This window comes from Cottoperca gobio, chromosome 8, assembly GCF_900634415.1.
Source record: "Cottoperca gobio chromosome 8, fCotGob3.1, whole genome shotgun sequence".
Classification (NCBI taxonomy): domain Eukaryota; kingdom Metazoa; phylum Chordata; class Actinopteri; order Perciformes; family Bovichtidae; genus Cottoperca; species Cottoperca gobio.
The window spans coordinates 13,543,256-13,554,119 of record NC_041362.1 but is presented as its reverse complement, the minus strand read 5'-3'; the positions used below and the strand labels follow the sequence as shown (position 1 = coordinate 13,554,119).

Below are 10,864 nucleotides of genomic sequence, written 5' to 3'. Positions count from 1 at the left end.
TTTTGAAGGCAGTACACCGGATGTTGTGTCCCCTTGTGAGCGGCCGTTGGCTCAGATTTTCCTCCGTCGCTTCACTTCGCTCCCTCTCACCAGCATTCAGGAGACTGTCCCAGCCTACCGGCGGTATAACGGTAAGAGTTGATGAAACACTTGCTAAACTCTTCCAAAAACTAATTTTAGGCGAGTGAATATGTCTTTAGACGTTTAGCATACATCTCTGAGGTGCTTTAGCCTAGTTAGCAAGTTTTTGGCACTTAATAAGCAACTTAACGTTACCCAACGAAAGGAGGAATTTGTTTACCAAAGATCAATTTCCTGCAGTCAAGGCTTTTTAATCTACATTTATCTTATTTTAGTCGAAGTATTAGTGTATCAAATTCTTAATCCTTTAATTACTTAGTCATTGTAAGTTATATATATATATTTATATATATATATATATAGAGGAGAGAGAGAGAGAGAGAAGCAGTCTTTAGTTGTTCGTTTCCGGGTGTTGAGCCTGATCTGAGCTGCCACAGTTGGCCGTTAGGTAACGATCATCCATTGGATGTAATTGTTCACAATAACTCACAAAAAGAGTGGATGCACTGAATAATGGACCAAAATGTTATTCAAAGGAGTAATTTAGTCTTCTTTAAAATACGTGTGTGACTCGACTGTCATGTGGCACATGAGGAACTTTTTCTGCCACTTCCTGCTACTAAACTGTCTCTTAATTTGAATTGACCTGGAGGGCTCACACACACCTTAAACCAGCCACTATTTTGACTTTTTAAAGGCTTTCTTAGTCGAGTGCACTTTGATTACATCTGCTGAGATCAAATGTGATTCAAGTGACAGCTTCGTCTCAGCCTGAGAATATGAAGCTTTGCAGAGGGGGCAGGTGTGTCATTTGGCAGTTTCTGTTTATCTTGTTTGACCTGGTTGATCTTGAGGAGGCCCAAGCAGGTATCTAAGAATGAACTACTACTAAAGAATCAGCATGTAGCATTTTCATTGCAGATATTTAACTTAAATCCGTATAATAAACTTTGAACATCTTTAAGCAGCTCACAGTAAGGAGTGCTGAGGCCAAAACCACAGGCCTGAACAGTAACAAGTATGTTGGCTCATATTTGGAAAGTGAAGCTGCGTACACCCTGTCAATGGTGCTGAAGAGTCACAATCCTCTATATCTGCTCGTTACAACTTTACTAATGTTACAATTTATTTGGTCTCATTCTAAAGTATTAAGTCTTTTCCAAATGCATTCTTTCCCTACGCATTGTGCAATGTTTGGAACCTCTCTAAGCCGGCCATGACGAATCATGTCAGTGGCCTTTTCTGTTTTAGCTCAGTGTCACAGGGGAATAGGTGTAGGGATGCTCGCCAGCCCCCCTCCCCTGCACAGACCCGTGTGAGCTATTAATGAAGCCTTTCTTTCTCACATTGTGTGGTTCTCCTCAGGCAGAACTTGAACCTTCCTCAGCCTCAACAGCGGCTCTCAGAAGCCTAGCCTCTCACATATGACGGGCTGGGAAATGTTGGTTTTTGCCTTTTTAAGCCCTAAATTGGTTGAATAAGCATAGGTCTTAAACCCACCTGTATCAGGTTGTTGCTATTCTTGAAGGAAACCATTATACAGCTGTATTCTTCATTGTGAAGACTCCGTCACGTCCGCCGAGGCTGTTGCCCTGGGAGGCAGACCCGAATCTGGGAATAAGCCCTGACCTTTCAGCTGGCACCTTGGCTATCCCATTCACTGGCAGCTTCCTGCTAGTGCACGCAGGGATTTCTCACCGGCTATTTTTAAAGCTTCCTATTTGTTCTGGTTCTTCCTGGGATAGAGTCATGTTTTTTTGTTTCTACTTCCCTCACCGTCACCACCCTCTGCGGCTCATTTTCTTTTGTGGTCGGATTAGTCCTCTTTACTGATGTACCAATTTCTGTGATGGACGTCCTGCAAGCGTTATATTGGTTAAAAGACTCTTCGGCCAACAGTTTTTCACTTAAGCATCAAGCTCATAACAAGTTTTCTATCCTGTTCCTTTATCTAATTTCTTCTCTATTTCTGTTGATGCTGGCTTTCTCTGCATTGCATCAGCTCTGCCAGAAGCTCTTAGTGTAACACTTCCTCAACGCTTCAGTATGTGTTGCACTACATCCTCAACTCGGTAGGACCCAGCATGATTTTATCTACTGACATAACATCTAACCAGTGGCCCTTTGCATTAATACCATTACAAAAAATACCATTTTTAAAAAAAAAACATTAGGTTGTGTTAGCCTTATAGGCGGAGCGTTAAGAAGAGGAGTTATGCTTCAGATTTGCACTGTGTGGTTTAGCGCTCAAAAGGATATGAATCATCTCGACCGGAAAAGGGACTAAAATGTCTAGTGGCAGTCTGACATGCTAGGAAGCTACTGCTGCTACCTAGTCACTATATCATCAAGTATAAAGGCTTAGCAGTATGCAGATTATACAATATACACCTTTTTAAAGGGTTCATATTGTATTTGGTACAGCCATTACTTGTATTGTTTCCACTCCACAGCTCCACTATTTGCAGCTGCTGCTGTCCTGTTATCCACTCGGGTAACTCTCTGAAATCCTAAATCAACATTAAGGTAAAGAAATAATTATTTTGAACTTAAAATGTAGTTGATGCCTTCGCTGACGCATTGCTGAAGGATGTGCTCATTTCAACAGCTCCAGTTACATTAGAACTGAATCAGTTATTCACAACAACCTGAGGACGGTCAATGAGGCCCAAATGTTCATTTGAATCAATATTTGAAGAAAAGCATCGGAGTGTTTCACCTATACTTGATCAGCTTTTATTAAAGAGAAAATGTGTAGATAAAAGGGACAAATGCAAAAGGTCTCTGGCAGACTGGGTGTTGCATGAAAGAGAATATCAGAGATCAAAGCAGCCATAGATCTGTGAGTGACATCTTCAGAAGGGAGGTGAAGCCAAGAGCTAAAGGTCGCTTCACAAAGGCTGCCAACTCTCGGTTACTTTTAGTGAAGAGAACATTCATATCTAGTCTCTAAGACAAATGGGTGACTAGTAACAATACTTAGAAGTATAAATCATCAGCTCTGAGACTTCCACTTCTCAAATGTTCAGTAAAGGGGGCTCGACTGCACAAACTACAAAGCTCCTGTTCGTGTTTTTCTGATGTCTGGCTGCCATATGCCTGCTGTGTTATCACCTTTGCCACACTGTTGCTCCTCCTCATGTGTTGCTCCCTGCGAAGAGCCTGACCCGGAGCAGCCACTACGTGATCAAAGGTCGTACATTAAGATGTGGATCTAAAGCTTTGTGTTGTAAATATTAGTCTGAATAGTTTGAAGCGTCAAAGCTTTATTCATAATATTGACATTTAAATTCTAAATGAACTTTTAAATACTGCGCAGCTTTTAGAATTGAGTTTTTTTGCATGTCTATTGATTCTGTTGAAACCCAGTATTTCTGGTAAAGATTAGGCTACACTATAAATAATAGTATTATACTGTTTGTCAAATTAGGTTCCAGTGGTGGTTGTATTCATTAGAAAAGTTGATACACACCTCTCCACTTCATAGAGCCTGTATCATCTCATCCCGGTGGGATTCCCTGCTCCTCATTGAGCTGGTTGATCTATTATCTTCGGTAACGTTTGATGACACTAATGACTCTCCTGTCAAAGAGAATCGTCTTGATGGGTCACCAGTCGCACCTCGAAACACTTTCATCTCCTGTCCCTGAATGCCTTATTAGCCGTAATCCCACTTTCTATAATTTCACTGCTCAGTGGTGTTGCTAAGGAACAGGCCTAATCTGAACAGGCCTCAGTCGCTGCCAAGCCGGGTGTGTTTGTAAAACTGTGCTGCTTAGCCCTGTCAAACTAACAGATTAGCATCCTCTGCTGCATGCAGGTCTGTGGAGGCTAGGACACTAAAGTGCATTGAGTTTGCATAATCTCTTAACCTGTGATGTTTCCCTGCAGGCTGAACAATGACGGGGCCTTTTCCTCTCCGATAAGTAGCCAGTTAGCCATTACCCGCATTGTTAGCCAGAAAGAATGTGCATCATTATGAGGGTGATGCGGTCAATATTGTTTATACTAATCCACTTTACTCACTGCATGGGCCTTTAAGTTGCTGATTCAAGAAGTTATATTCAGATAAGATGGTATCTATGAGTGATGCGTCTGCGGGCCGGCATTGCATAACGCACTAAAACAATTTATTCTTCTTTTGCATGTGATTTTGTTGCTAAGTGTCATGACAGTATCATGCACACTCGGCAATGACATAATGTAGTTGCAGTGTAAAAAGGACAATTATGCAGCATGCACAATGTTTGTAACTCTTAAAGTTCTGCTTCATCAAATGTAGTTTTGCATCTTGGGTATAATTTTGTGTTTATTTTGGATATTATATTTCTGATTGTCCAAGTTACATAGTGCAGTGCTCTACCAAACGTATTTCAAAAGGACCCATCACTTCCTCCTCTGTGACAGTTTGGTAGGCCGCAGTCACATTGCAACTTACTGCAGGAGAGCAGAGGAAGTGACAAAAAACAACCTGCTTGTCGGTTCTTCAAGAATGGTCTAAACGGCATCGCTGTGATATCTGCTCGTGCTTTCCTGTCTTTCTCTGTCTCTGTGTAACAAGTAGCCTCTAACTCATTCCCTTCGACCAGAAACATTGACACACAGCTGACCAGCTATTGGCAGAAAAGGAATTTGTGTTTTTATGGAAGCAGAGAGGCCCCGTTTGAAAAAAAACGTTGCTGTGTTCTCACTTCCTGCTTGGCTAATACCCAACTGTATATGGCCGACACAATAGAGCGGAGGAGAGCGTTAAGTAAACAGGCCGAGCGACAAACCAGTTTCTGTGTTGTTGCATGGAGTGTCTGCAGACGTGTGATTTATTGTGGTTGCTCAGATTACAAATAGTGTGTTAGGCAGGGTGAGAGGATCCACCTGTGTGCAGCAGGTGAAGCCTGTGTTTGCATTTGTCTGATTTGTTAGCTCGCCTGTTTATTTATGACCTTTTTAACTCGGACGTTAGCACTGATTTGCAACAGTAAACGAAACCGGGGTAACACGTATCATGGGATAATTTACACAAAGAAGAAGTTTAGTTTAATTAGACTTTAATAGAGAAGCAATTTACTCATCACCTTATGTCTTCCTCTTTCATTTTAAAGTAGCTGGGTTTTTCCGTACACAAATTTGGTCACATCATTGGCATTAAAGCAGTGATCGTCTTGGCTCTTTTAACATGACGTAAGGATGCAGTTAAACTTCTGCAGTTTGACGGCTCTGGTTCCTGCTCTGTTGAACTCCTTCAAATACAGGAAGTTGGATTCTTTCAACATGCAAATGTCAAACATTGAGGACAAGAAATGTGAGCGCGTAGATGCCTGTTGACTAAGAGGACTGTTTTCTCTGTGGCAATAAAAAAAGTCAGGTTTAAATAATGAGTGAACTAAATGTGACTGATCCCATAGCTAGTGCTATGTTTGACATTACGAAACAGTATCACTTCTTCTAACAGCACATTGTTGATTTCTGCCCGAATCAGGAACTAAAGACTATAACTGTATCGACGACTTTGTATTTTACAAGCTGCTATAAAAATAGCGTGTGTGTGTGTGTGTGTGTGAGTGACGTCAGTTGTCTGTGGACTGCAGGGAGAACAGAACAAGTAACATGAGAGCACCACTATCATCCAGCTGCCCCTTGGCATTCGCAGGTGTTGATCGGCGTTGCATAGCCGCAGCTAGCATATGTTCACCAGATGTTATTAATAAATATATTTATTTCCCCCCCCTAACTGCATTTTATGAGCAACAATGGCATTTTGTAGCACCTCCTATGTTTGCAGTAAAATGAAGATGATCTCACTGTGCTATTGTGTCGTTCCCTGCTCAGGATCAGCGTCTTCACTTCTAATGAGTCGTGACTGGTGTGTCAGTGCAGCTGGGTGTATTCGGCCACATTAGCACTGCTGTTTTTCTGAGAGACAAGTGAGAGAGAAGCCTGGAGCTCAGATAATCATCAGCTTCTTGACCTCTGGCCTCTTCTGTATGTCAGCGCTGTGAACCCCCCCCCAGAGAATCTGGCTCCACCACCAAGTAGACTGAGAGGGCCAGATGGTCACATGTCCTGGCTCTTGTCTCTGCTAGTGTGAATGTTTGTGCGCATACACTGACAAAAAAAACACAGTAAAATAAAAATGCCTCATCTCTTGCCAAAAAAGGTTCCCTGGGAAGATCCACACAAAGCGTTGTGTATATTCTAATGAGAAATCTTTTGTTGTCCATCTGTGGTCTGAACTATTCACAGCAAGGTCTGTGGATTGTCATCTTTAACATCGTCCCTCTGTGTGGACGGAGCTGTTTTAAAATAGCTACGCTACAGTATTAATCTCCAAACGTAAGCAAATCACACTGAAAATATCTGGATAAATAAACTTCAAACTAACATTAAGAACAACAACATGATTAATTGTGTTGGTTTGTACATGAACCGCTGCTTTACATTGCTAAAGCCCCCCCAGGTCAAAGTTCACTGAGGTTTCTCTCTGGATAAATAATCGTTAAAATCATCCAGCAGCCGGATGTCTTGTAACCATGTGCTGCCTTGCTCCACATGTAGGTCAAATTTCATTAAAGCAAAGTAAAGAGTGAAAAGGGAAGCAGCCTGTTGTGTGGAGTCCTGCTGTCAGTCCTTATTACTATATTTCCCTGTCCTCTAACCCCTCTGTTGTCACTTTCTTTCTGTGATTAGCACACCATGGCAGAGCAAGACCCTACACCAGAGCAGCTGGCAGCACTCGCAGCAGCCAACGAAGAGGGCGATTGCCCTGTTAACTACAAACCTCCCGCCCAGAAGAGCTTACAAGAGATCCAGGAGCTGGACCAAGATGATGAGAGCCTGCGCAAGTACAAGGAGGCACTGCTGGGCAAGGCTGCTGCGGTTACAGGTTAGTGAGTCAGGATCTTCTACAACTGTAAATGCAACTGGAGCCACAAACTAACCACACTCATCGATAAGCACACATTTAGATCTTTTTGATTTCCTCCACCAGTACAGCCATCTGACGCAAATGTACTTCTCGTACTAGGTTATGCATTCAAAGGTGTAAATGTGTATCCATGACATTCTCTCCAACAGCTGGAAAAGCTGCAGCTCTGTGTGTTTGCACTAACAATAGTCAAACTTTAGTTATTTGTTGTGAAAACAATTCAGTTACTCCAGAGTATTGAAAACTGTGAAAGGGATAGTTAGGATAGTTTGAAGTGGGGATGTATGACGTTGTTTATCCAGAGTCAGTGTATTGCTTAACACACGTGGGTTGCTGGTTTACCGCTGCCTCCATCGGTTAGTTTGTTTATGTTATTGTGGGACTTAGGTAAATCCGAACCAACCATTCAGTGTCTTAACTCGTCTGTTTCTCCAGACTGAGGGCGTGTCAATATATATATATATATATATATATATATATATATATTATATATATATATATATATATATATATATAAAAAATTACTTGATTCAGACATCTGATCAAGTAATCTGTTCAATAATTTGGTGTCAATGTTCTTGCTTAAGGGATAGTTTGGATTGTTTGAGGTACTTGCGGTTGACACGCCCTCAGTCTGAAGCCCACATGAGAACATCTGCGGGCTGGGAAAGGGGTCTGGCCACTACTTGGAGGTTATCAGAGCTGTTTTATTAATAACCTTTTTAGTTGAGTTCTGTAGATCGTATTGTCCATTTCCGAAAGGTTTCAGAGTTGCAAATGTAACACTAAACAATCAAGATATAATGTAATGCCATATATCAAACTATTTTAAATCCTCACTATTGTGTGTTTGACCATATTTTTGAAAAAGGTAATACCATTACCAATACTGTCACCTTTCTCTCCCTTAGATCCCAAAGCCCCCAACGTCCAGGTGATGCGAATGACTCTGCTATGTGAGACGGCCCCGGGCCCTCTGATCCTCGACCTGCAGGGTGAGTAGAGCGGACAGGGCAGTTTGACTTCTAAAATCTTTTTGTACCTGATTGTACAGAAGCCAACATTTAGGCATCTGTCTTTCCTTAATGCAGACACATTGGAAGAATTGACTCATAGTAACATTAATTACGAACAGTAATCATTCCAATCCTTGTGTGCAAATATAGACCGAATGACCTGCTGGGTCATTAGTCCGCTAATTTGTAATGACATGATTCTGTGTAAGAGGGTTAATGGGCCATTTCCTGATGGCTCTCCTGCCACTGAGCTACAGCAGAGCTGCACCCACTGTACCACCTGGTGGTCAGTATCGGTACTACATTGACTTTGCTTTTGAGAATTTTCTCTAGTTTTTTTTTTTTTAATTCACTGTTTAGTTTTAGACTGTAAAATGCTTGCATGTTGTTCCAAACTGATGTTAAATAAAATATCTTGACAGTCTTCCCTCTTACTTGACTTCTCTGTTCATGCTGTGTTGCTTTCCCTTCCAGGAGACCTGGAAAACTTCAAGAAGAACCCATTTGTGCTGAAGGAGGGAGTCGAATACAGAATAAAGATCAACTTCAAAGTAAGAGAGTCTGGATTCTTCTGTTTGTCTAGTCATGATGTTACTCCAGCTATCTTTGTCATGGGAAACTGTTCAGCGGGATGTGACGCATGTTGCCTTTTGCAGGTCAACAAGGAAATTGTGTCCGGCCTGAAGTACACTCAGCAAACATTCAGGAAAGGAATAAAGGGTATGGCTGTCCCCATTTATTTTTATTTAATCTCTGCAATTCCTCAGGTGCATTTCCAAAATGAAATGTCATGTAAAAAAAAGCATCCTCTGACTTAAAGGAATAATACAACATTTTGGGAAATGTGCTTATGTCATGGCGTTGTTTTGTCATATTCAGTTTAATATGATATAAAACAGAGAAAAGGCTGAAAACAGCATTTTCTGACATTTTTGCAAGACAAATTACTCAAACGATTAATCGATTAACAGAATAGTTGGCGATTATTTTTCTGTCGATCGATTAGTCGACTTATCGTTGCAGCTCTAGTGGAGATCATTTGCTTTGCTTATTCTCAGTGAAGAGGTTGTAAATATGTCATTTCTTCTGGTGTAAAAATACACATGCATGTCCTTTTGATAATGGAATTGAGGAAGAAGCTTCTTAGACTTCCTTTTCTCTCCCTCTCTGATGAACAGTTGACAAGTCGGACTACATGGTCGGCAGCTACGGGCCCAGACCAGAAGAGGAATACGAGTTCCTCACCACCATGGAGGAGTCACCCAAAGGGATGATTGCCCGCGGCACCTACAACATCAAGTCCAAGTTCACCGACGACGACAAACACGATCATCTCTCCTGGGATTGGAGCCTCACTATCAAGAAAGACTGGACAGAATGATTCCACCGCGCCATCCTCCATCGACGTCTTCCTCCGCTTTGTCCCTCTTTCTTTCTCCTGCTGTCATTCCATTGTTTCTGTCTGGATTATGTGTTGATTTAAACTTTTGCTCTCTCCGTCCATCGACAAACCCGCTCTTACAGTTTCCCTTTTCTAAATTCCAATCACTTCATCATTCCTCCCATCGTAACGCTTTCACTTGTTTGCACCCGCCCTTTCTGTTAAATCTTTAAAATGGAGAAAGCAAACGATGCAGGTATGGTTTGTTTATTAAAGAAAAAATAAGTAAAAGATATAGTCTGTTAACTGCTCTTGGAAAAGTGATAAACTCTGTGATTCCCCTTTCCCTTTACCACTTTCTCTCCCCCCCCCCCCCACACCCCTTTTCAGTCTTCTTGAATTTTTTTGTACAATTACCGTAATCTGCCTTGTACAGGAAGCAGTAGTGCTGTATGTGCGTGGCCACTGTACGGTCATTGAGCAATCATTGCTGGACACAACTCTTGGACGCGGCCCACTTAATAAAGCCTTTGAGCAGATTATTTGTACCAGGGTCTTGGTAAATTATTTGGAATTCAGGCCACCTCTAGTTCAAACTATTTAGCGCCCTGCAAAGTCTGCTGAGAGAACAGGGGAAACGGAATAACCGCTAACCCCTTGTGACCCCTCGCTGTAGGTGCGGCTGTTCCTCTCCTGATCAGGGTATGTGGGCAGTTCTTTTTTAGCAGCCATGTGGCCTTAACAAGAACCCATAGGAAGAAATACACAACCTAATTGAGCCATTTGCCTTCAGATTATATTTGCGAGCCACGTTGGCCTGTTTTTAACAATACTTGTAATACATGGACTGGGAATCAGGACTAAGGACTTTTAACAACTTTTATTTCAGATGTGATGATTTGTAAAAGCCATTATGTGTTGGTGTCATCATATTAGATTTCTAAATATTAACTATAACATTTTTTTAGATAATCTACAACAACTGTAAATATGAGTCCAGGCTGTAACTAATGGCTTTTTGTCACCCAGTGTCCTCTCTAGTCCCTACAGGTCCATATTTCCAGTGTGTCCAAGGTCTGTTAAACAGCTCACCTTGTATTACTCAAGTTTAAAATGACCAATGCTGACTGTGCCTCCAGTCTCTTACAACCACATGCTGCTCCTGCTGACGACGGCACTCCGTGCTTAACATCAGTGAGGTGAAACGTCTGTAGTACTGTACTTCTAAACCAACCGGACATATATACATAAGTGTTTTCTTTTTTTATACACTCCAGAAGTATGAGAATTAAGTCCGTTTTCCGCAGCTCTCGTGTCACAGACTGATGTTTTTCTATGTGGGTTGACTCAATGTGTGCTACTTGTATTGCCTACAGTTTACTGATCTGTGTTTATATTAAAGTGTTCAGACTTGGCCGGCGTGTGTCCTGTTTTTATTTGACCTGCTGTAGGATATGTTGCCTC

General features: G+C 41.7%; 1 protein-coding gene across 2 annotated transcripts; it reads left to right on the top strand.

Annotated features, from left to right (window-relative positions):
* On the top strand, positions 1 to 10,815 carry arhgdia (Rho GDP dissociation inhibitor (GDI) alpha). Of its 2 annotated transcripts, XM_029438265.1 has the most exons (7): positions 55 to 131; positions 2,535 to 2,607; positions 6,766 to 6,961; positions 7,915 to 7,998; positions 8,494 to 8,570; positions 8,676 to 8,739; positions 9,198 to 9,400. In XM_029438265.1, exons 3-7 carry the CDS (start codon positions 6,772 to 6,774, stop codon positions 9,398 to 9,400), a joined length of 618 nt encoding a protein of 205 aa, XP_029294125.1. In that variant the 5' UTR covers positions 55 to 131; positions 2,535 to 2,607; positions 6,766 to 6,771. The 2 variants fall into 2 exon arrangements, with proteins under 2 accessions (XP_029294124.1, XP_029294125.1); XM_029438264.1 differs by lacking the exon at positions 2,535 to 2,607 and having other exon boundaries at positions 1 to 131; positions 9,198 to 10,815.
* The last annotated feature ends 49 nt before the right edge of the window (positions 10,816 to 10,864 follow it).

Bases quoted from the DNA above. Each gene is read 5' to 3' on its own strand.
- arhgdia (XM_029438264.1), top strand. From the start codon at position 21: ATGTTGTGTCCCCTTGTGAGCGGCCGTTGGCTCAGATTTTCCTCCGTC. The intron at 6,962-7,914 runs GTTAGTGAGTCA...TCTCTCCCTTAG, and splicing joins CAAGGCTGCTGCGGTTACAG to ATCCCAAAGCCCCCAACGTC. The intron at 7,999-8,493 runs GTGAGTAGAGCG...TTTCCCTTCCAG, and splicing joins TCTGATCCTCGACCTGCAGG to GAGACCTGGAAAACTTCAAG.